We start from the raw sequence: 24,740 nt of genomic DNA on the forward strand, positions 1-24,740 counted from the left end.
GCTTCCAGGCATCAGGGAACACGCCATCCACAAGTGATCGGTTGAATATTGCCAGAAGTGGGACAGCCAGCCAGGTTGCACAGTTCTTTATGAACGACGATGGAATCTGATCTGTACCAGGTCCATTCGAAATGGTCAACTGAATTAAGAGCGTTAAAAAGACCAGAACGATGAAGAGTTCTCTGTTCAATGTACTCACGGAATCGAATACTCAGCTTCCGCAAGTTGAACCAGTTGAACAGTATACTTATTACCAGTTGTAGGTTGTAGTCGAATTGGGGCATCACGAGGATCAACTCGAGGATAGGCCTGAAGGATTCACCGTATCGGTGGGACTGCGTGGACGAATATAAATGCAACACAGATAGATGGACTTCACTTAGACAACCTCTCCACTTGAGTTGGCTGCCGTTATCCTTGTTTGATGTTTTGTACTATAGGTCTGGTTGTACTACAGTGGGTGGTTGGCAATGAGCTAGACTTTACTAAGGTGGCGCAGATCAGCGCTGCGTGCCACTAATTGTCCTTTTTTTTTCTCCCGCAGATCTTATGCAACGCAAATAGTGACGTCACTATTTGCGTTGCATAAGATCAGCAGGAGAGTGAAAGAAACAACTAGTGGTAGCAGCGCTGATCTGCGCCACCTTAGTCTAGTTCCACCTAAGTCACCTAAGTCTAGTTCCTTGGGTGGTTGGTTGCATAGGGTGGTGATGGAGCCAAATTCGGGACCTGACACAAGTCACAAGAGAAGAATTAGGTACACACTTAGAAATTATTACCGACTTCGGTTGTATTTTTTAACCGGGCCAGATCGGTTCACCAATAAAGAACCGAATAACCGTTTAAAAGCAAAACAACTAACATATATTTTTAAATTTAACCGAAAATCGGTATTATTGTTGATAATATGACAGTTCGGCACGCTAGATAAACCGAACACTCCGGTTAACCGATTGTATGAACGAGCTCGGTTAATTAAAACCGAGAATACTCGGTTTCGAACCGTTTTGACGTATATCGAAACCGAAAAACGCATCAGTCAAGTAAGGTCGAAGAAACTGTTAGCCATTTCTTTTTGTCCCAAGTTCTTTCTCACAGTTTTCATGTAACTAGTTTTGAAACAATGAACATGGAAAACTAATTTCAGCATGGAGATCAAGACCAAGAATACATTGGGTAGCGTGAGGGAGTGGATAAATGTAAAGTAAATTACACATTACTCATATATGAGGTAATCATGTTTTTCTAATTCCAGGCAGATGAAGACTATTTCAGAGGATCCAGCCTTTGTTAGGATCGTATCAATCTTGGCTACAATGCAGCTGGATGTTGCCGTTGCACTTGAATTGTGGTTTTGTGTTGGTGTGATGATTAAATTTGAACTAATTCCATGATTTTCCTTAACGTTATATGAATTTTATGTATTTTTTTTTATCTTTACTAAATAAAAATAAGATTGAGAATTGAATGGAAAGAGCATATTTTCTTCTAATTATAAACAGCTACATATTTGTCCTGTGATCCTGGGAACCGAATTCCGTTATTGCTACCGAACTTTCGGTTTATTTGACATCTCTCGGTAAAATTTGAAGAGAACTGAACAACCGAGGTTTTTTTCATGAACCGAGTTTTTTTCGATTGTTTGACAGAAAGGGCTTGCTGAAAAGTTTAACGACTTCTCGGTTGTTAACTCTTGAACCGAGTAGACAACCGAGCGTTCAGCAGATAAAAACTCGGATAAAATTTAACCGAATTCGTTCAATTTTTTTAAGTGTGTACAAATACAATTTTTCATCTCACTGAAACAAATACATTTCATCGCAAAAAAAAAGATTAATGCACCTAGCAGTGATGCTGCCTCGTCCAATGCAACTTGATTCGCCTGCGCCTGAAAATTGGGGGAGCTTCTTGTGCACAAAGTACACTTCTTCTTCTTCGATGGCTCTACATTCCAACTGGAACTTGGCCTGCTTTTCAACTTAGTATTCTATTAGCATTTCCTCAGTTATTAATTGAAAGCTTTTCTATGCCCGCCATTGCATGAGTATGTCTCTTGTGTGGCAAGTACAAAGGATACACTATGCCCAGGGTGTCAAGAGAGTTTCCAATCCGAAAACAGCCTAGACCGGATCGAGAATCGAACTCACCATCTCCGGATTGGCAATCCTACGCCTTTGCTCGCAAGGCTACTGGAGACCCCAGTGGCCCCTGGAGGCACAAAGTACACACAGACACCATTTTAGTTCAATGAATTTGGGTTTGTGTACAACACTATGGGTCCCTGGACCAGGAAATCCGTTAATAAAATGAGTTTGTAGTGATCCTATAGCCTTTACTTACATTAATTCATTTAGAACAATCGTTAGAAAGAAATGCAACAAAAAAGTGAAACATTCTACGTTGCATAATTGTAAGAACAGAACAAACCATTAACCAGTTTGAAGATCCTCAGAGCCATATACATATCCCACCTCCTTACAGTATCACACCATGATCGGTATTTGCATACCTTACCGTATCAACAGCGGTTGCAACAAGTCTTGACAGACAATGAAATGAAAATGAGAACCCAAGAGTGAAGAAAAAGCCGCTGGGAACGGCAAAAAGTGACTGGAGTGATTTGTAATTTGCATGCCAGACAAACTCCCTTCAGGGGTCTGTTCTCCGTGCCATTTGCTGCAGCAGTATCCAACAACGATGACAGCTTTCCGCGCGCAAATAAAATTGAACAAATTGACCTGACGATTTCCGCAGAAACGCGCTCGCGCATCCTAAGCCCCATCGCTACTGTGGTGTGGTGTAGCTGAGCCCTGAATGAATAATGGATTAGTAACGAGAGGACACGAAAGTGCGATGCGTGGTTTTGCGTGATTGGGGATATGGTCGGTGTCGAATAAGATCCAGTAGAGAGAGACATTGCTCGGAATGGCAAATGAGTGCTGCTTGGATCACATGTTGTATGGTATCAGTAGTGGTAGAAGTGTTTGTTGAGTTACCTACCGCTGACGTTCAGGACGCATAATATGCAATGGTGATGAATTTTTATGCGGGGTTCTACTAATTGATTGGATAAATATTAGTACGAACGAAAAACAATACCAAATACTAAGTTGATGGGAACCATTTTTTAATATGGGTAGACAATATTCCGAATGATATTGTTTCAGATGGCTATTCAGAGGAATTCTGCTGATCCCAATAATGACATAGAGACATTAAGTACAGCACTTTTGACCACTGTCCGAATGTCATCCACTGTACACTTCGGCAGCCTGTTGAGAATGATCCTTTCCAGGAGTGTGTTTAATAGGCATAGTTCCATACTAGGCTGGATTACCGTGGGCTTCTCTGGTTTGGCAGCAACATCAGCTTTTGGATCTTTTACATTTCCGGTCAGTAACCTTCGTCCAAACACTTTTTTTAGCACCATTTTCCACACGTCCGGATACGCCAATAACGCAGATTATGTTTGGTATTCCATTCAGACATGAGCATGATGACCGTGTATTTCGTTGTTGCTACTCCGTGATTTACCAGAACAATCGCAATAGCACAGAGAGTCAATAGAGGAAAGCATGGGATTCGCTTTCCAACCTTAATATTCACAGTTCGTTAGCTCTAGTATTTTAAATGGTTGATAACGGCGCTGGCCACGTACTCACGGTCTATCGGAGATGTGTAGGATTTGATGACGCAATCACTGCAAGCCGAGAACACCTCTGCACTCACCACGAGTTCATGCGGAATTTTATTGGAATCTGGGAGTTAGGTTCTATGGCACAGATTCTAACGGGTTGCCATGTAATAGTAATGAAAGGGTGGTATTATTCAAATTGGATACCGAAAAGAACTTTTTTTCCGCTTATTTCGAACTCTTACAGTTACCTGCTAGAGCTAGCCAACTTGTTGGTACAGGATAGAATATTAAAACGGTTTGAAAGTCTATTTCCAATCCTAGTGATTATAGATCATGATAAATATATGGAAAGCTACAAAGTAGAACCAATGGAACAAGCCTAAGATTGAACAAACAAACTCCTGCCTATGAGGCAGAAGTGGTAGCCATATGAGTACGAACCCCGTTTCTTGTTTGGTATTCCATCCAAACAGGGGACTTTCTTCGTTTTCAGGTGCTTCGCCGCTTATGTAAGCTCGTCATTGGATACTTATCGATCTTCAGCGTTTGCTTCTTGTTTTTTCTTCACCGTACAATTTTGGTGATCTCGTGGTCGCATCGTGTTTTAGTTTGTCTTCGGCAAGTTTGAGCACATTGCAAATAAAGTCGACGGAAGTTCCAAGCGGTAACAGAAAATAAACATCAAACTCGAACAAAAATATCGATTCAAAATGTTGATGATGAATAGAACAACGGTGATGCAAACTCAACGCCAGATAAATATGTTTAATGAAATTTTATCTGGTGACCGATGGGAAATCTCAGAGTGCAACTTCTGCTTGCCGGTATCTCCAATTGGGTTTATCTCAGAGCTTCCACAAAAATTTCTGTGGAAATACCTCCAGAAATTGTTCCAGATGTTGCTTATAAACTCCCCTCAGACATTGCCTCAAAAATTGTTCCAAAAACTCCTTCGAAAATTCTTCCCGAAATTCATTCGTAAATTCTTCACAAAATTCATTTGAAAATTCTTCAGATGTTGCTTATGATCTTGCCTGAAAAAATGCTTCAGAAACTCTTTCAGGAATCTTTTCGGAAGTTCCTCCGGGAGTTACTTCGGAAATTCCTCCAGGAAAGCTTCGAACATTTCTCCAAAAATTCCTTCGGAAATTCCATAGGATTTTTTTCCAGAATCTTCATCGGAGATTCCTTCCTTCTTCCTTCCTGCTTTCGGAAGTTCCTCAATGAGTTCTTAAATTTCTTTAAAAAATCCTTTTAAAATTACTTCAAAAATTCTTTCAAAACTCCTCGAATTGAAGTCCCGAAGAAAGTTTTGGAGTTATTTTGTACGAAATTCGGGGAGATTTTGAATTTTCGAAGAGCTTTCAAGCGGAATTTCCAATGGAATTTCTGGAAGAATTTTTGAAGTACACTGGATTCTGTTTTTTTACACGATCTGCATTTTCTCAATTTTGCACTCATCCTAAATGTCATCCATCAACGCAACCATGTGATTTCTCTTGAATTATTTTGGATTTTTTGAAACACATTGCAAAGACTTTGATGCCAAATTGAAGTTGCACGCATTTTTGTAAATTTAGAACAGATCGAGCGTTTATTTTTGTTTCCAATACAATGCAGAACGATTTGCTTTGACAGAACTTTGCGCAAAATAATTATCAAGTCGCTTTCCAAGGCGACTTCCTATAGATTATCCTTCCATCTAATCAACTATCCGTTACACGTGTCGCTCACGGAGATGCAGAAGTTTCTCCGATCTTTCGAAGCAATGAGAGTCGAGTATATTTTCCTCTTCTAACCCTAAATTGATTGTGAGGAGGTGGACGGCATCGCTATTGAATTAGTGAAAAATCGAAGCATGTACAGGGAGAATACTGCCATGAATCGCATATTTGTCTCATATGAATAGGAATCCCAACGAAGATGGGAAAGATATGCGATTCACGGCAGAACAGTTCTCTAATCCCAAGAAGGCTTTTCAATTGGTGACCTGTGCAACTTTGTTTTCTCGGCCTGTTAGGTATGATAAGCAACAACAATAATTGTACAACTGTACACTTCGTACAGTCAATAAAACTAAACTGAGCTAGCTTTCCCAATGTATTTTCATTTTTAATTTATTTAGTTTACATCTAAACAGATAACACTGAATCAACAATTTGACGCCACAATACACGGTTCGAGGCCGCATCTCTCCATCCTCGGATACGCCCCTCGCTCGCCAAGTCGTTTTGCACCTGGTCTGCCCATCTCGATCGTTGCGCTTCACGCCGTCTCGTGCCTGCCGGATCGAAAGCGAACACCATCTTTGCAGGGTTGCTGTCCGGCATTCTTGCAACATGTCCTGCCCATCGTACCCTTCCGGCTTTAGCTACCTTCTGGATACTGGGTTCGCCGTAGAGTTGGGCGAGCTCATGGTTCATTCTTCGCCGCCACACACCGTCTTCTTGCACACCGCCAAAGATGGTCCTAAGCACCCGTCTCTCGAATACTCCGAGTGCTTGCAAGTCCTCCTCGAGCATTGTCCATGTTTCATGTCCGTAGAGGACAACCGGTCTTATAAGCGTCTTGTACATGACACATTTGGTGCGGTGGCGAATCTTTTTCGACCGCAGTTTCTTCTGGACCCCGTAGTAGGCCCGACTTCCACAGATGATGCGCCTTCGTATTTCACGACTGACATTGTTATCAGCCGTTAGCAAGGATCCGAGGTAGACGTCTATCGTAACACTGCTTCCCAGGCGGGCCCTGTCGCGCTCGGTTCCGTCCACAAGCATGTACTTTGCCTTTGACGCATTCGCCACCAGTCCAACTTTTGTTGCTTCACGTTTCAGGCGGGTGTACAGTTCTGCCACCTTTGCAAATGTTCGGCCGACAATGTCCATGTCATCCGCGAAGCAAATAAATTGACTGGATCTATTGAAAATCGTACCCCGGCTGTTACTCCCAGCTTTCCGCATGATACCTTCTAGCGCAATGTTGAACAACAGGTACGAAAGTCCCTCACCTTGTCTTAGTCCCCAGCGCGATTCGAACGAACTGGAGTGTTCGCCCGAAATCTTCACACAGTTTTGCACACCATCCACCGTTGCTTTGACCAGTCTGGTAAGCTTCCCAGGGAAGCTGTTCTCGTCCATAATTTTCCATAGCTCTACGCGGTCTATACTGTCGTATGCCGCCTTGAAATCAACAAACAGATGGTGCGTTGGGACCTGGTATTCACGGCATTTTTGAAGGATTTGCCGTACAGTAAAGATCTGGTCCGTTGTCGAGCGGCCGTCAACGAAGCCGGCTTGATAACTTCCCACGAACTCGTTCACTAATGGTGACAGCCGACGGAAGATGATCTGGGATATCACTTTGTAGGCGGCATTAAGGATGGTGATCCCTCGAAAGTTCTAACACTCCAGTTTGTCGCCATTCTTGTAGATGGGGCATATAACCCCTTCCTTCCACTCCTCCGGTAGCTGTTCGGTTTCCCAGATTCTGATTATCAGTTTGTGCAGGCAAGTGGCCAGCTTTTCCGGGCCCATCTTGATGAGCTCAGCTCCGATACCATCCTTACCAGCTGCTTTATTGGTTTTTAGCTGTTGAACGGCATCCTTAACTTCCCTCAAGGTGAGGGCTGGTTGGCTACCATCGTCCGCTGAACTGACGTAGTCATCTCCTCCGCTGCCTTTACTTTCACTGCCTGTACTCTCAGCGCCATTCAGATGTTCCTCGTAGTGCTGCTTCCACCTTTCGATTTCCTTCCTTCCATTTCGATTTCCTTCCTTCTATTTCCGATTGTCTTGAGGACGAAAAAATCTGGTTTAAAGCGAATGTGTGTCGATTACCGATCGTTGAATAAATTAACCGTGCGTGATAGCTACCCGATGCCATTAATAGATGATTGTTTGGAACGTATTGAGGGAAAAAAGTACTTCACCACACTGGACCTTAAAAACGGATTTCATCAAGTTAATGTAGCTGAGGACACCGTTCCATATACGGCTTTTGTCACACCTAGTGGCCAGTACGAATATCTTAAAATGCCATTTGGATTACGAAACGCTCCGGCAGTATTTCAGAGGTTTATAAATTTCGTACTGGCACCATTCATCAAAGAAGGATCTGTTACTGTCTACCTGGACGATATTACTATAGCAACACTCACGATTCAGGAACATTTCGCAGTTTTGTGGCGTGATCTTAGAGTTCAAGGCAAGATTTAGACTGGAGATAAGGTTCAAGAAGTGTCAGTTCTGCTTTACGGAGATCGAGTTATTGGGTTTTACTGTGAGTGAAGTTGGTATAATTCACATTTGAGTGCGATTGATAAGCTGCCGTTTCCATGTAACGTAAAGCAGCTAAGTAAATGTCTTGGGCTATTCTCCTATTTCCGTAGGTTTGTACCATCTTCCTCAACCATTGCTATGCCATTACGTGCTCTGACAACACCAGGAGCGAAATTTGGCTTTGATGAGAAATGTAAAGCGTCGTTTGATACACTACGTAACAAGCTTATTACTTCTCCTGTTCTGGTCCTCTACAATCCGAAACGAGAGACGGAATTACATTGTGATGCAAGCAGTGAGGGTTTCGGTGGAATATTGATGCAGAAGCAAGATGATGGGAAGTTTCATTCAGTAGGATATTTTTCTAAACGATCAACGGCTGCTGAATCACGATATCACAGTTTCGAGCTTGAAACGCTGGCAATTATCTACTCATTGAGGAAGTTTCGTATATACTTAGAAGGCATTCCGTTCCGCATCATTACAGATTGCAATTCGCTTACTATGACACTCAATAGGAAAAGTGTAAACGCTAGGATTGCCAGATGGGCTCTTGAGTTAGAGAACTATCATTACACAATTCAGCATCGTAATGGCATGATGTGAATGAATCATTTAGATGCCCTGAGTCGGCTTCCAGTGGCCTCTATCATGACGTTTGACAACTTGGACCAAGTGGTTTCCGCAGTTAATCCTGATGATCTTGATTTCCAACTTCAAATTACGCAACGTCGTGATAAGGATATTATACAGCTGAGAGAAAAGTTGGAGAATGGATTGGTGAAGCATTTCACTCCCGAGGATGGATTGGTATATCGATGTAGCCCATCAGGAAAACTGTTTTATGTACCGAAGGAGATGCAAACGAATATTATACGCAGCGTACATAAGATGTTATGCCATATGGGAATTACCAAGACTCATGCACAACTCCAGATGGATTACTGGTTCACATGGATTACTGGTTCACAAATTGATTTTTTCTAGTAATTATCGCAAATGTTAGGTAATTTGTGTTTGATGCCATATGCAAGTAAAGATTATTGGAGTGTAATGCGGTACTGAACTTCCCATTATTATTAAATTCAGTTGAAACTGAACAAAAGGAAGTAGTTTACTAAAAACTTAATTAATCCACCTAGCGGTAATTTTGCCTTTCTCTTGCATTATATAAAAATAGTATTTTAACCTTAACTTTTAGTCTCACAGTCCGATTAAGCCCATTTTAATAGGAATCAATGGGAATGAGTTCCACGACGAATGCTTTTCACAGGCAAATCAGTTAAGGATATGTGCATTGAAAATTAGTGATTTTTTTAAACGTGTTTAGCGTACAAAAATGTATTTTGGCCGTAACTTCCGAGCCCATAGTCCGATCAAGTCAATTTTCAATAGGGAATAATGGAACAACATTCTCTGGCGAATGCAAGTTAGATTTAGATTTTTTTCTCACATACATACGAACATTCACATACACACGCACACAGACAGTAGTTCAATTCATCGAACTGAGTCGATCGGTATATAATATTATGGGTGTTAGGGCTTCTTTAAATTCTTGATTTTGGAGTGACCATATAACCCCTAAGTTTTGTTTTATTCTATTATTTTTAAAATCTTTACTGCCGTGAATCGCATATTTGTCCCATATGAATCGGAAACCCAGCAAAGATGGGACAGCCATGCGATTCACGGCAGTTTAGTTATTGACCAAGTAATTTGGTTTCAATGTAGTCTATTGAGACGGAAATAGGATTGTTTCCAAAATGCTCTTCCTTGCTCCAAGAATGTTTTCATGTCTGGCAAATGACATCGTTTTCAACTTTTATTCCATAATTTTTCAGTTTCATCTCAATGGACCATTTGAATATGAAATAATTTTACCTTCCTTCTCATGTTTCAGATTCGGCAACACCAAGATTGAACGATGCGGTTGACGAGGTTTTTCTATACAACGTTACTAATTGGCATATTACAGGTGAGTTTTCTCCGTCCCATTCTGCACGCTTTCTTTCCGCTATGGGAGAAGATCACGAATGCCAATTTACACGCAAGTCCACAATTAAAAGCGATACATCCGACTTGGGTGGCGGTGCCTTCGCTTCCCATCAAGATGTCATCGCCATACGTTGATATTCGCCAGCGCCAGTCTCTCTATTAACTCACACACCACGTGTGATTGCGTATGGAAAGGAACAAATCGATTAATGCTACAGCAGGTGTCACTAGTTCCGACACACTAGCGGCTAACATGCATGTTTGCGGTTCATACCGTCACGTAATCACAACACAACACGCTCGGTGTGTCGATGGCAAATAGCTTCGAAAACGGCTGGTGAATGATCGAGTGTTACAAATTGATCATTGTCGCGCACCGATGATCCCACGTAGAAATTATTCATCTGAATTGTTGGATACCATGAACATATTTATATTAATTGATATTTGTATTTGAAATTAAGAATATGTATAGTTAATGATTCGACGTCATCTTAAGCGTCTGAAGGCTTTACTGTTGCGGTTGATTTTGAAGTCCTGTTTGTGCTACTTTTGTTCTCACGCAAGTGCGCGAAGAATTAAAGTTCCTTCATTTTTAAGGATTTAGTAAACTGGTTCTCATCAAACTAGTTAGATAAGATTCTTATCATTGAATACAGCTCGAGTGAAGTGAAGTGAAGTAGTGATCCCTGTATCAAAATTCCCAAAAATAAAGTTTAAAAAAAGTTCTTCCGTTTTTGTTACCTTATGTAATGTTTAGCCATTGCCTGTTTCCAGCTTTATTTTGCAATGAAGTCTTGTACTGCATCCCACCTAAGTCGCCAAAAGATTCCTTGAGGATGGGTGGTCCACAACCAACCTATATTTCCTCAGCATAATGCGACCAGACAATCAGTATCGCAGAGCATGTGCAGTACATCACCTTGCCAGATTCATAATATAATAGTCGTTTCGCTTCAGTAACCTTCGCAATTCATTCGGTTCCATGAGAAGCGTGAAGCATTCCGCATTTGATTATTGTTATTTCAGCGGAAACTCAGGATAATTCAACCGTCCTGCCATACTCGAAGTCAAAGGAAAAGCTGTCACACTGCACTGACTGGTGGTGCACACATTATTGGCCAGATGAGTAATGGCATACTTTGAGTTGGATACGGTCTTTAATCATCCTATTTTTCATGCTTATTTAATTTAATTTTATGCACTTGGACATTTGATGCATTGCAACCAATTTCAGGCAACGAAAATGTTTTCAATAATGGCTTCGGAAATTGAAGTAGAAGTAAAATATGATCATTAATTCTATAGGAAATTATTCCAAATTTCGACAGGAAGATCTTCCGAATTTCCACGGGTAGTTATTCGAGCCAGAAAACTCTTCTGATTTTTCCCGGAAAATTTTCATGGATTTCAAAATAAAACGAAATCTCCACAAATACCTCGGGGAATTCTTATTTTTTTTGTCTTTTCTTAGGAAATTATTAATTTCTAAAAAAATCAGAACTTTCACGGAATTTGGGCAGGGACTCTTCAGAATTTTCTGGTGAAGTTCATTTGTGACTTTAATTTTTTAAGCAAAATCGGTTGTGAATAAACTTTAAAATTAGTTTTTATAATTGTGAGTAAGTAAAATTGGATTGAATTTAATATTTGCAAATATTATTTTTTTCTAAAAACAATGTAATATGAAACTTCAAAAAAAATTCGGCGCGTCTTACTAGCAATTCACTAGGGTCCAGGATACAGCTTTTCGTTTTTTTACGCCAAAATTATATTTTTTGGAAAATAAATAGTTTTTTCACAAAGTTGTTCGGAATAGTAAGATCATCATTATGGTGCCATCGAATACTAACATCTAGTGTTTTCAAAAGTTTAAGGCAGCTTTTCCCAATTAATTTTGTTAAAAAAAATCTGTAGCTGCTAAGTAGGGTGACTGAGTTGGTAATTTTACCTACTTGGATTAGGGTGAAGAAAAAAACAAAAGAAGAACTCCGAAAGGGTTGAGGCTTCGAAAAAGTCTACGTTAGTCTACGAAGGGGGAAGGGGGTCTTAGTCTTAGTACACTTCTTTTGATTTATATTTTTTTTAAACAATTTAAACAATTGGGAAGTTTTTTTAGGATTTTTCCGGATTTTTTTGCTAGACTCTACCAAAATATCTCTTGAATTTATCTAGAAAAATCTAATGAATTTTACTCAAGTAATAGTCTGAACTACGGCTTATAACTATCATAGACTAGTCGACCCGGCAGACGTTGTCCTGCATAGTAGACGAAAATGCGCGTTGTGAACTGCCCATGGGAAGTTTGCATACAAATCTAAATTCTAGCTTTTCACGATTTACTCAACCTTATTCGAGATTTTACATTAGGAAATATCATATAAACCCGTCAGAAACTATAACGAACGTAACTGCTGAAGGAATGAAGAAAATCCATCCAGCCGTTTTCGGGTTATGCGGATACGAACACAGACCATTTCATTTTTATTATATAGATTTCACCAGAAAATTCTTTTTTAATTGAGAAGGAGAATTCTCCGAAGTGTTCTATAAAAAGATTCGATTTTTTTTTCCAAAATTCATGCTCATGCACCTCTTATTAAATTCCGGCTCCGGCGGTCATGCCACAAACTTCCTAACTCGAATCTTCCTGACTCCCCCCAGCGTCGAGGGTTCCGGTGAAGGAAACTTCCGCACTGATGGTGCCCCAACTACCGGCGGCTATCGCAGGGGACGCTTTCACGCATTGCGCCTACTTCATCTTCGGGTTGCAGGGGTGATCCGACAGTTCCGGTGGTGAATGACGTCCACACTGGCGGTGCCCTACATACCCGAAGCGCTTTTTCTTCTTTCTTCAGCAGGTTGGCTATTCGAGTGCCAAGGGCGGTCCGACGATTCCGGTTGGCCGAAGACTTCAGGTTCGCCGGTGCTCGAGGCCAAACACTGCTCGCTACCCTGGATTTTCCCGCAAGACTGCGCTTATTCGCTGGTCACTTCTCCATCTATGCTGCAGCTCTAACAGTTATGCGTCACGATTCTGCTGACCACATTCCACGTGCCTTTTTCGTGACACGTTCTCTATGTGATACTGTCCACCCGTAGGGCAGGCATTGCTCTATGTACTTCCACAAACCTTGAGCAATCGAATACCATGTGTTCTGGAGTCTCTTCAACATTCTCACACTCTGGACATAACGGTAAATTAGTATATCCAAATCAATGTAAGTACTTCCGGAAGCAACCATGACCCGACAGAAACTGCGTCAGGTGAAAGTTTACTTCACCATGCTTTCTGTTCATCCACCCCACAAGTTTGGAATGAGCCGGTGGGTCCACCTCCCTTTCTCCGTACTGTCCCATCTTGCCATCGAACGGATTCTCACCTCCTTCCTTACGTTTCTGGTGTCTCTTCGCCGATAACACTCGATGTCTCTCTCCAGGGTGATGCAGATGAGTAGCATCCCAGCAATAACGCATAATGCCTCCGACGATATCGTGGCCATCAGCCGGAACAAACTTTTCAACTTTTCTCGGTTCCGTTTGGTTTGCAGTGCATTGCGCCAAGCAGGAACCCCAGACCGCAGTATCGATGATGAGACACTAGCTAGAAGATGCCTCGTGCTGCTTCTTGGTCCGCCTACGTTCGGCATGATCTTCGCTATTGTGTTTATTGTCTTCGCCGACTTTTTACAGGCGTAGTCAACGTGGCTGTTGAAATTTAGCCGATCGTCGGTCATCACTCCCAAGTGCTTCAGTGATCGCTTCGAAGCAATCGCATGGCCTCCGACGCAATCTCCATCCGCTGGATCACTTTGCAATTGCTGACTAATAGCCCCTCCGCTTTTTGGTGAGCTATCTGCAGCTTAACACCGTTCATCCAGCGCTCGACCATGGTCTCCGTTACCAACACCTCCACTTCTTCAAGTGTCTCGCCCATCACTGCTAGTGACATGTCCCAAGATTTTCACTTTCCTGGGTAGCTGCAAAGTCAACGCTCCGTCATACATCCCGTTCCAAAGAGTTGGACCGAATAGGACGCCCTATGTAGGCCCGAATAGGACGATGTATGTCCTTCGTTCGTGTCGTACATCAGAACTATACCCTGAAAATAACTTTTCAGGATATTGCACAGATAGTTGGGGACCCGCATTCTGTGCAGCGCCGCCGCGTAGGCTTTAAAACTGGCACTGTTGAACGCGTTCTTCAGTCCATCATGACCACTGCATAGTAGGGGAAACTGGACACACATGATCCCCGGGGACACATGATCCCCCCCTGTTTTTTCGAAAACTAATGACATGTTTATACCAGTGATATGTGCAAACGGATCCGTTAGATAGATTATTGAATCTGAGTAACATTTGATATTAGTTACTTTACGTATATGGGTTTTAGAGAGGCTTTATTATTTGAGCATTCTCAATCCTTTTTTTCTTCAAAAGAGAAAAGTTTAATAACTTTGAATATGTCCAACCAAAACGTACCAAATTTTTACTGGACAAAGTTTTATTATTGTAGAATTGAATAAATTCATTCAATTTACTATTGCTTATTTTCCATTGAATACAAAAAACAAAACAAGATAAATACTCAACATGGACACACTTGATCCCCCACAGTTTGGACACACTTGATCCCGAAATTGCATATATTAAGGCGTTTGTTGTATACCGTTGCATATTATTGTATGTATTGTATGTAACTAATTGATCTGTTAAAATTCTTTTCTAGTTAAAAAGTATAAATAAATTTAAGTTCTCTTTAATTTTGTCAATCAGACGATACACGCGCAATTTGAATTTCTCAATAGCCTTATTTCATTAACCAGAACAAAATGTAATTGAACATACTTATTTTCGATTAGTTTTATTAAATGCATTTTAACATTATTTTCAATGAAAAAGTGTATAAATTAGGCTTTGAAAATACTCAACAAATCAACAAATCACAGGGATGAAAATCAGTATTGTTCGATCTGGTACTAAATTCCGTTTGAACTAGGAGAAGTTTGCTTACAATCACCATTTATTTGTAAATCTTCTTAAAGATTTTTTCAATAATAGGCACATTCAACAACTTTTAGTCAGTTGTTTAATAGCCTATTCAGATTACGCCATTAATGACATAATAATTGGCGTTTCAGGGTAAATACGCTTTATGATGTCATTATTTACGTAATATTCCATACATTTTGCGCTGTCAAAAGATACCCGCTAAAAAGAGTCATAAAGAATTTATTACGAACAATTATTACGAGAGAGCTTTCGTTCTAACTGGGATGCAGGGAGAAATTCAACAAAACAAAACTGACAAGCGTCACGCTCTCTTTGCCAGAGAGAAAATTGTCTCTGTTTTCATTTCGTTTCGTAGTTGACAGTTATGCCCTTTCTGTCGCAGCAGGGTCGAATGCATGTTAGATGGAAATCTTCTGAGCGCTGAAGAATAACTCGGATTGTGATGGTTTTGTGAAAAGCATTTTATATGATGAAAAATAATGATGATAATTATTTATTCTCCACTTATTCAACATGGGTTGTTTAAAAAACAGATGCTCTCTAGAATTAACATGAAGTATTTAACTTAAACCTAGATTTAATAGAACAAATCGAATAAATTTTCAAAGTCCAAGGGCCAATGCGGAAGACAATTTAAAACGTAGGAATGGTTACAAAACGAATATATTTGATGAATAAACATGATTTCCTAAATTGTTTCAATTCTGCTCCTTGAATGGCTTAATATACTTTGGATTTCAACATTTTTCACTTGAATGGGATGTATATAAAGTAGAATAACCTTAAATAAAACATGGATTGATAATGCATTAATTCATCCAAAATTCAGTTTAAATTATATCACATTCACACGATTCGATTTTGTTAGAAGCTGTATCATTGATTGTCGAGTAGAACGCAATGGTTCAGTTTCCATTAAAAAAAAAATCAAATTGCTGAGTTGCCCTTCATACATGGAAATACTGGTGGAAATACATTTTAGTTCGATAATATTTCTTGAAAATTGGTCCAATCGTTCTTTTTTTTTATTTATTTGTGAGAATTCCCAAAAGTATCTAAATTTTTCTATCAAATCTCCGTTCGATCATAGTACAGAATCAAAATACTTTTTAAACTTAAAAATAAATTGAGGAATAGTCTGATTCCCCGAAGAACGGCGCACCCAACTAATGAATGTAGCTTCGCTCATCATCCTAATGAGAGCTTCAAATATTCTTCGAAAATCCCTTGTCATATTTCTTTTTATAGTTTTTTTTCGTAGAAACTTTGTTCAGAAAAAAATGTTCGATTGTCGCCACACAAATGCTTGATTTCGCAAATTAAATTTTAAAACTCTCCTTGAATTCAACCCTGTATTAGCGTGCAAATGAAGAAACATGGAAATGTCAAGACATATTATCTTGCTGCAGTCTGAACACCTCGTAATAATTGGATACCCTCTCACTTAACAAAGTCATAAATAGCCCAATCTGAATAGGCTATAAGAGAAATAGCATTTGTGTAATAATAACACACACTACAAAAATGATGATGAAATAGATTCTAAAATTACAAAGATTTATTTATGTATCGTATCGATCAACCATTTTTGGAATCATAATTGTATCAATCACAAAACGAGATCCTCTTGGGCACATCATGGTTGTCGTGATATTCGGAATTTATTTATTTATTTATTTATTTCGTCAAACATAATGTAGACTACATTAAAAAACTTATAACTATGTTCTATTGTAACTAATGTTCCTAAAATATTTTCTTAGGCTCATACGAGGCATGGCTAAATCAATTGCTTCACAATACTGATTGTAAACAGACATCATTTGATTCATTGGACTAAATTTTGCATAATTTGTTCGATGATGACAGGTGGCAAACAAGTTTCGATTTCTCAATTGCCGAGTAGGAGTGTAAAAATTTAAACAAGACAATAGTTTGGTGGAATCAATGCGGTGCGAAACAATATCATTCACAAATGAGATCATGGCAAATTCACGACGCTTTTTAATGATTGGATATCTATAAGCATACATCGCGCCTCGTACGACGGAAGTGGGAATGTTGTCCACCCTAATTTGCGTAAGGCATATAAAAGGAATTGCTTTTGAATTGATTCTATTCGATCATCATGTGATTTCATATACGGAGACCATACAATGCTACAATATTCTATAATTGATCTGACATACGCAACGTACAAAGTTTTAATTGTATAAGGATCTTGAAAGTTATAACTAAATCTTTTAATAAAACTGAGCATATTTGTTGCTCTATGGATAATAGTGTTGTAGTGGTCAGTAAAGGTTAGCTTAGCATCTAAGATTACACCCAAGCCAAATCTCTAACCCTTTAACATTTGTATATTGGCTGATTTCCCAGAGTTACAGTTATCGATGGTGTGCTCCGTTTTCTACTGAAAGTGATCAAATTACATTTCTTGACATTAAGTTGTAGTAAGCTTTTGTTACACCAGTTATCAAATATGCGTATTTCGTTCAAGTAGATGTCATTGTCAACAGTATTTTGGATTTCCATAAATAGTTTCATATCGTCCGCATAAATAAGGATTTTAAGATGCTTAAGAATGAGTGATATATCGTTTACAAACAATATGAATAGAAGAGGTCCTATATGCGAGCCTTGGGGAACTCCAGATGTTACATTGACTGGAAGCGACTGTTTCCCTTCAAATCGTACTATTTGTTGGCGGTCAGTTAAATACGATTTAATCCATTTAAGGAGTCTCATCTCAATTCCCAATTTCTCAAGCTTGAAAATCATCATAGGAATATCGAGTCTATCAAATGCTTTGCTAAAGTCTGTGTAAAGCGCCTCAACATGACTACCTTTTGTCCATAGCATTCAATGAGTAATTTACAAATTCTAAAAGATTGGTTGTAGTCGAACGTCCTTTAAAGAACCCGTGTTGTGCATCTGTTATTATATGTTTTATTTGGTTGAACATCCTTCTATTGATGATTGATTCAAAAAGTTTAGGAATACATGAAATAATGGCCACTCCACGATAATTTCTAATATCAGATTTTTTCCCTGATTTAAAAATTGGTATTAGAAAAGACTTCTTCCATTCTTTTGGAAAGCTACTGGTTTCTAAAGATAACTTGAATAACCAAAATAAAGGTGTCGTAAATTCGCTTGCCAACTTTTTCAAAAACATAGGTGGATATGACCACTGTCTTTTAATGGAGCAAATGGTTTGCAGATGAATCATTATCACTATGCCAATTTTGTTGCTATAGCAGTCATTCTATCTGTCACTATTACTCTATTCGAGAACCAAAATACTTGCCTTACTTAATACCAACATTATTTAATTTTCGCACGACTGTTATTACGACAGACTATGAAGAATTGTTAGGATTTGAGGCTAGACCAATTCGTCCTTTCATTAGACTTGGAAGAACCTAAACATGTTCAGCTCATAACGGGATCAATTTCCCCCTATATGGGGATCAAGTCTCCCGCAAGTTTTGAAAATGCCAAATTTTCTATCTTTTAGCAAAATCGATTTTTTGGTAACTTTCATGAACAAATAATTGCTTCCAATGACGTTTTTGAATAGCTAATTAAATTCTTTATCAAGTCCATCAAGAAGCGTGGAAATCTGTGCATGTTACATCGAGAAATATGCTAAACAAAAAGTGGGGATCATGTGTGTCCAGTTTCCCCTACCGATCTCCTCCTCTCTCCTGATTGGACGCCTTCTCAGCACTCTCGAGCACTGTTCGAATTGCAACCACCGTCGATACTGCTTTACGGAATCCAAACTGCATATTCGGCAATCCGTTTTCTCCCTCTGTACATTTCATCATCCTATTGAGGATGATTCTTTCAAGGAGCTTACCGAGCATGTCACAGGCCTCTAGCCCTGTACGCGGCCGGATTGCCGGGTGCGCAAAAATAACTCACCCATTTTTTCGGGCACTTATCGGGCCGATTTGCTCGCGACAAGTTCACGACAAGGGCATTATTCGGGCCGATTTGCTCACGACAAGTTCCATTCGAATGGAAATCCTGTCCCGTTGTTTCTATTAAAAATCGGCTCGATTGCACTATGTACTCAGAAGTTATAGCCAAAATATTTTATTTGCGCAAAACGCCAAAAAACTATTTGCTTGCGACAAATTGTATTCGACGTAGAATCCTGTCTTATTCTTTCCTATTCAAAATCGGCCCGATCGCAATATGGGCTTGATTTTTGACGTAGGACTGACGTCTCTCTTAACTATACCGGGTGTAATTTCAAAATATTCAAATCGAGCGCGTTACGCTATGTTGAAAGATTTTAAACGTTAATAGCGTTCGTCTCAGTGGACGAATTTCTGCGGTAAGCCCCTCAATCGACAGATTTCAAGTATGCCTTCCATGTCCATGCTTGATAAGACCCGAAAAACTTGTTTGTGAACAACATTGAGATCAAGGGAACCTATAAATATGGATACCGCATAATTCTTGCATCATTCCATTACCACGTCCTGATTGGTGCAGACACCAGCGAATGAGCAGCCGCTGGGTCTGCCGAGAAGCCGTAAAATAGCGCAACGCGATTTTTTCCATTCATTCTGACTGGGACAAGCGAAGCAACCGCATCATCGATTGAACAGCACTCACACCTTTTAGCAGGGAATGAAGTCTGCACCGACCGCTTTTTCGGCTCGACACCATCGAAGCGACCATCATCAGCCGTAACCTAGCCAGTTCATCAGCAGTCCACCCTACAGACCCGACAAAGCAGCAATGCTGAGCAGATACCAGCAGCAGCAGCAGAGTCGAGCCAAGACCGGCCGGCATCGGTGCTGAGCCGAGACAGGCTGAAGAAAAGCCACATGATGTAGCATGTATGTCCAAAAAACAAACGGTTCTTCAGAGAGCCAATAATAGAGATCAATATCAATGCTTTCAATACCCTTCGGGATAGAAATTGTACTTGGGTGCCAAATCCAATATTCTAGAGATTAAATTGTATGCGTGATTTTCATAAATAGCGTTAAAACTAACAGTGGATAATTTTTCTGATTAAACCGCGAAGTGGACGAAGGACTTCGCTTGACCATGCCTTTAAAGATTCATAAGGTGTCCGAATCTCTCACATAATCTTATTTGGATAAAAAAAACACCGTTAACAGCTCAAACATTAATTAACTATCAATCAATTTTTCATCAAATGTTAGATTTTTTGGCATTGATAAAAAAAAATGTAGATAAACATTGTTTGATACTGACCGCACACAAAGCGAACGTGACTGAATGATCGTCCCATGTTACCAATTCTAAATTTTATCACCCGAAATCCCATGTCCGGGTGTTTCCTTCCTTCTATTACTAACAATGTTGTCTCAGAAAAGAACACCCTACTTCCCACCTGAACTGCAATTCTAAGCTCGCTTGCCCGGCTTATTGGCCTGTATCAAGCGAAAAGTCCCGTTAGGAAATAGACGCCAGCAGCGAGCAACAAGCGTAAAAAAAAAGAAGCCCTTCTCGAACGCGTTGATGATGATGACGCTTTGGCTGACAAAGAAGCGGGATACAAGACACTAGCTGATTGGCCCACCAATTGGGAAGCAGAGAAGATTCAAAATAAGGTATAAAAGAAAAGTGCATTCGCTCGCAGAGCATTCAGTCTTTTTTATACCATCACTAGAAATTCGCGGTTATTTGAAAAGATCGATTTCTTACTTTTTGCACTTAGCCGAAGCAAACAGCCTTTTTCAAGGCTCTAAGAGTTAAAAATAATGTTCTCCTTCAGTCGCTTTCGCACGGAGTAGAAGGCTCTTCAGTGGAAGGGCTGAGATACAGTCTACATCCCCTGCTGAGCCAACTTGTGGTTTATTTCAGGCAGTCCTTCAGTGGGAAGGTTGCCACTGTCGAGGCTAATATTTCGTGACCGGACAGATACTTCCTGATATTTTTTGATGATTCTTGTTCGAGGTAGATTTGATTTCTGTGTCGGTTTGATGAGAAGATTTTGCCAAGGAATGGTATGCAACGTCGATTATTTATCCAAAATAGTTGATGTGAGAAATTTGGACATATTATGTATCTTAAAGGCATGGTCAAGTCAGTGTAGTGAATGATGCTTTGCTGCGGGGTATTGCGGAGTACCAAACTGTTTTGTTCGTTAAATATTGCGTAAAATATGCTTTAACAAAACTACTAAACCTAATTTTGGACGGAGCTATTAAGGTAGCCCGGGGCAAGTGAAAATACGGGGTAAGTGGGTACTATGGCTGCCGATTAATCGGTGAACGTTTTTAACGGTAACAATGTTCTAGAACTATGAAGCAGAACTATCAACGAATTCACCCAACACAAAAATATTTGGAATCAAAACCATTTGCGGCACCATACTAATGGTATCGTTTAATCATTACTTTAAACTACCGGCAAAAGCTATTACTTTTATTTTAATTCAAGGGATTTCCAACAAAATAGTCGTTTCTAAATTCATCATTGATGTGGAGAGTAAATATTTTGAGCAATTAAATAATTGTGTGACATCGAAAACGATTTAAAAGTTTTGATTAAAGCCAAAATCTGCAACTTTCACTTGCTTTCACTTTCACTTCACTTGAGTTTTAACATACATGGGGCAAGTGGGACATATTTAAACAACATTTTCGATAAAGCCATTTTACCTGTTTTTGGATTCTTGTCTAGTGAAAAATTACTTCGACACTCATATATCATATGGATCTGAATCAAATGCAGTTGATATCGTTGGTTTCGTTGTTATGAAGTAGTGTACAGTTGATTTACCAAATGTGTATTTTACTTTCTGAAAATTATCTCCTTCATGGAAAAACAATGGTTATAACTATGCGAAATTTTCCGTTTACAGTGCAAACAATCTATTTATTCCAAGGGCGTAGCCAAGGGGGCCGTTGCCCCTAAATTGTGGAAAGATTGAACGGGTACTGAAATGAGTTCCCTCAAACATGTGCACTTTACGATCCAATCATATACAGAAATAGGTGATTCAAAAGATTCCCAAAACTTATTAAGGCATCCAGGATTCACAATATATGAAAGTTCAAAACAACTCGAAACATTTCGGGCTCAAAAATTCTCCTTGAAATCCTTCTAGAAGCTCCCCTGGGAACTTCTGAATTCCTCCGGAAAGTTATCCACAAACTCCTCTGAAAATCGTTCGAAAATCCTTCTCATGTAATTGTAATTCCTCCTCATCTGAAAACCCCCCACCTAAATTTTTTTAGGAAATTCACGAGGAAATTCCTTGAAGATTTCTTCTCTTCTCTCCCAGATATACTTCTTGATATTTCTTCGGCTATTCTCTCTTCAGGAAGAATCCGGCATTTCCTTCAGGCATGCATTCGAGATTTCCGTCAAGAATACATACGGAATTTCTTCCCAAAATTCTACCAGAAGTTTCTTCAAAAATTTATGACGGAAATTCTCCGATTTAGCTCCATAATTTCACTTGCAAATCTATAAGAAATTCCTTCGGAAATTCTTTTAGGAACTTCTCCGGGCATTCCTCTCGGAACTCTTCCTTTAATTCCTCCGGGATTACTTCCAGGAAATTTTCCGGGAATACCTCCAAACATTCAATAGCGAAATCAATATCCTTCAAGAAATCCTCTAGCTAGAAATATCTTCATGAATTTCTCCTGGAATTCGTCCAAGTATTTCCCCACAAATTCTTACAGGTATTTTTTAGAGAGTTTCTTCAGGTACTTCTCCAGGAATTCCTTCAGGAATTTCTCCGAGAGATTTTCCGCGGAAGTGTACTAGAATTCCTTCCGGACTTCACTCGGAATTTACTCGGATATCTGCCAAGAGTTCTTCCAGAAATTTCTTCGGAACAATCCGCAGGGATTTTCTTCAGCAATTCATCTGGGAATACTTTCAGGAATTCATCTGGAAATTTCTGCATTAATTCCTCCTGATATTTTTCTGGGAATTCCTTCAGATATTGTTTCGGAAATTCCTTTAGGAACTTCTTTAAGAATTATTTCAGGACTTCCATGTGGGAAGTCCTCCGGAAGTGCTTGTGGGAGTTCCTCCGGGAGTTCTTCCAGGAGTTTTTCCAAGAAATTCTCCGGTAATACCTCCAGGAACTTTACAGGGAATTCCTGGACGATATTTGGCAGGAATTTCACGGGAAATGGGATCTCGGAAGTTCCTACAGAAATATTTTTTCTCTTCCTTTAGGGTATTCCACCGGATGTTCCTCTGAAGTTCCACCAGTAGTTCCTTCGGGAAATTCGGAAATTCTCCGATTTAGCTCCATAATTTCACTTGCAAATCTATAAGAAATCCCTTCGGAAATTCTTTTAGGAACTTCTCCGGGCATTCCTCTCGGAACTCTTCCTTTAATTCCTCCGGGATTACTTCCAGGAAATTTTCCGGGAATACCTCCAAACATTCAATAGCGAAATCAGTATCCTTCAAGAAATCCTCTAGCTAGAAATATCTTCATGAATTTCTCCTGGAATTCGAATTCAATCAGGCTTTCTTCCAGGAATTCATTTAGCATTTCTTTAGGCATTTATCTACAAATTCCTCCAGAAGTTCCTCGGAGAATTTCTCTGGGAGTTCTTACGGGAATTCTTCCGGGAGGTTCTTTCAAGAATTCTTCCAGGAGTTCCTCCTGGAATTCTTACGGAAGTTCCTTTGGGGGTTCATCCTAGAATTCTTACGAGAGTTCCTTCAGGATTTCCTCAGGAAATTCTTCCTGTAGTTCTTCAATAAATTCCTCCAGAAGTTCCACCGGAAGTGGAACCGGAAGTGGAGTTCCTCTGATAATTTCTCCGGAAATTCCTATAGAAAATCCCCCGGGAGTTCCTCCGGAGCTTACTCTGGGAGTTCCTCTGGGAGTTTCTTTTCAGAGAAACACCCGGAGAAACTGCCGGTAAAACTCCCGGAGGGATTCTCGTAGAAACTGCTGGTGGATCTCCCGGAGGAATTCTCGAAGGAACTGCCGGAGGAGCTCCCGTAAGATCTCCCGTAAGAACTCCCGGAGGAATTTCAGGAGGAACTCCTAGAAGAATTTCTAGAGGACCTCCCGGATGAGCTCCCAGAGAAACTATCGGAAGAACTTTGGGAGGAATTTCCAGCTTTATTTCTGAAGAAAGCGTAAATAATTTCCTGAAATAATTTCCTGGAATAGCTTCTGGTGGAACTCCCGGAGGAATTTCCGGAGAAACTCCCGGATGAATTGCTGGTGGAATTCCCGGAGAAACTCTCGAAGGAATTTTCTGGAAGAATTTCTGAAGAAACTCCCGTGAGAATTTTCAAAGGAACCCCGGGGAAACTACCAGAAGCATTCTCGGAAACAAGAGAATTCATCTTATAGACAAATCTTGTCTAGCTGAAACCTTTGTTTGGGGTTTGTAGCTGGACCATCATCATCATCAGAGGACCTCCCGGAGAATTCCCTGAGGAGCTCGCAGATAAATTCTCGGAGGAGCTTCTGGTGGAAAATCTATATAAATTCCTGAAGAAGCCTAAATAAATTCCAATTCTGCCGAAATTCCCGGAAGAATTTTCAGAGAAACTTCCGATAGAACTACCGGAATAATTCTACCTACCTAGAGAAATTCTTAGTGAAAATGCCGGTGGAACTCCTGGAAGAATTCCAGGAGGAATTTTCGGAGAAACCCCTGGAGGATCTCCCAGTGGAAATCTTGAAGTTTCCACCGGAATTCTTTCAGGATTTCATTACGAATTAATCTAGGAATTCCTCCGAAAATTCCATTGTTGATTTCATTGTCGGTATAATTTCTGTATAAATTTCCGATGGAATTCCTGGAGAAATTCTTCGAAAATTTT

General features: G+C 39.9%; 1 protein-coding gene across 1 annotated transcript in view; it reads left to right on the forward strand.

The window, feature by feature from the left end:
* The first annotated feature begins 9,813 nt into the window (after positions 1–9,813).
* The window catches only part of LOC134205828 (uncharacterized), a 181,565-nt gene continuing 166,638 nt past the window's right edge, over positions 9,814–24,740 (forward strand). The window contains exon 1 of the mRNA XM_062681441.1: positions 9,814–9,892. Coding sequence (XP_062537425.1) covers positions 9,842–9,892 — 51 coding nt within the window. The 5' untranslated portion in view covers positions 9,814–9,841. The remainder of the gene's footprint in view (positions 9,893–24,740) is intronic.

This window comes from Armigeres subalbatus, chromosome 1 (assembly GCF_024139115.2).
Source record: "Armigeres subalbatus isolate Guangzhou_Male chromosome 1, GZ_Asu_2, whole genome shotgun sequence".
Lineage (NCBI taxonomy): Eukaryota > Metazoa > Arthropoda > Insecta > Diptera > Culicidae > Armigeres > Armigeres subalbatus.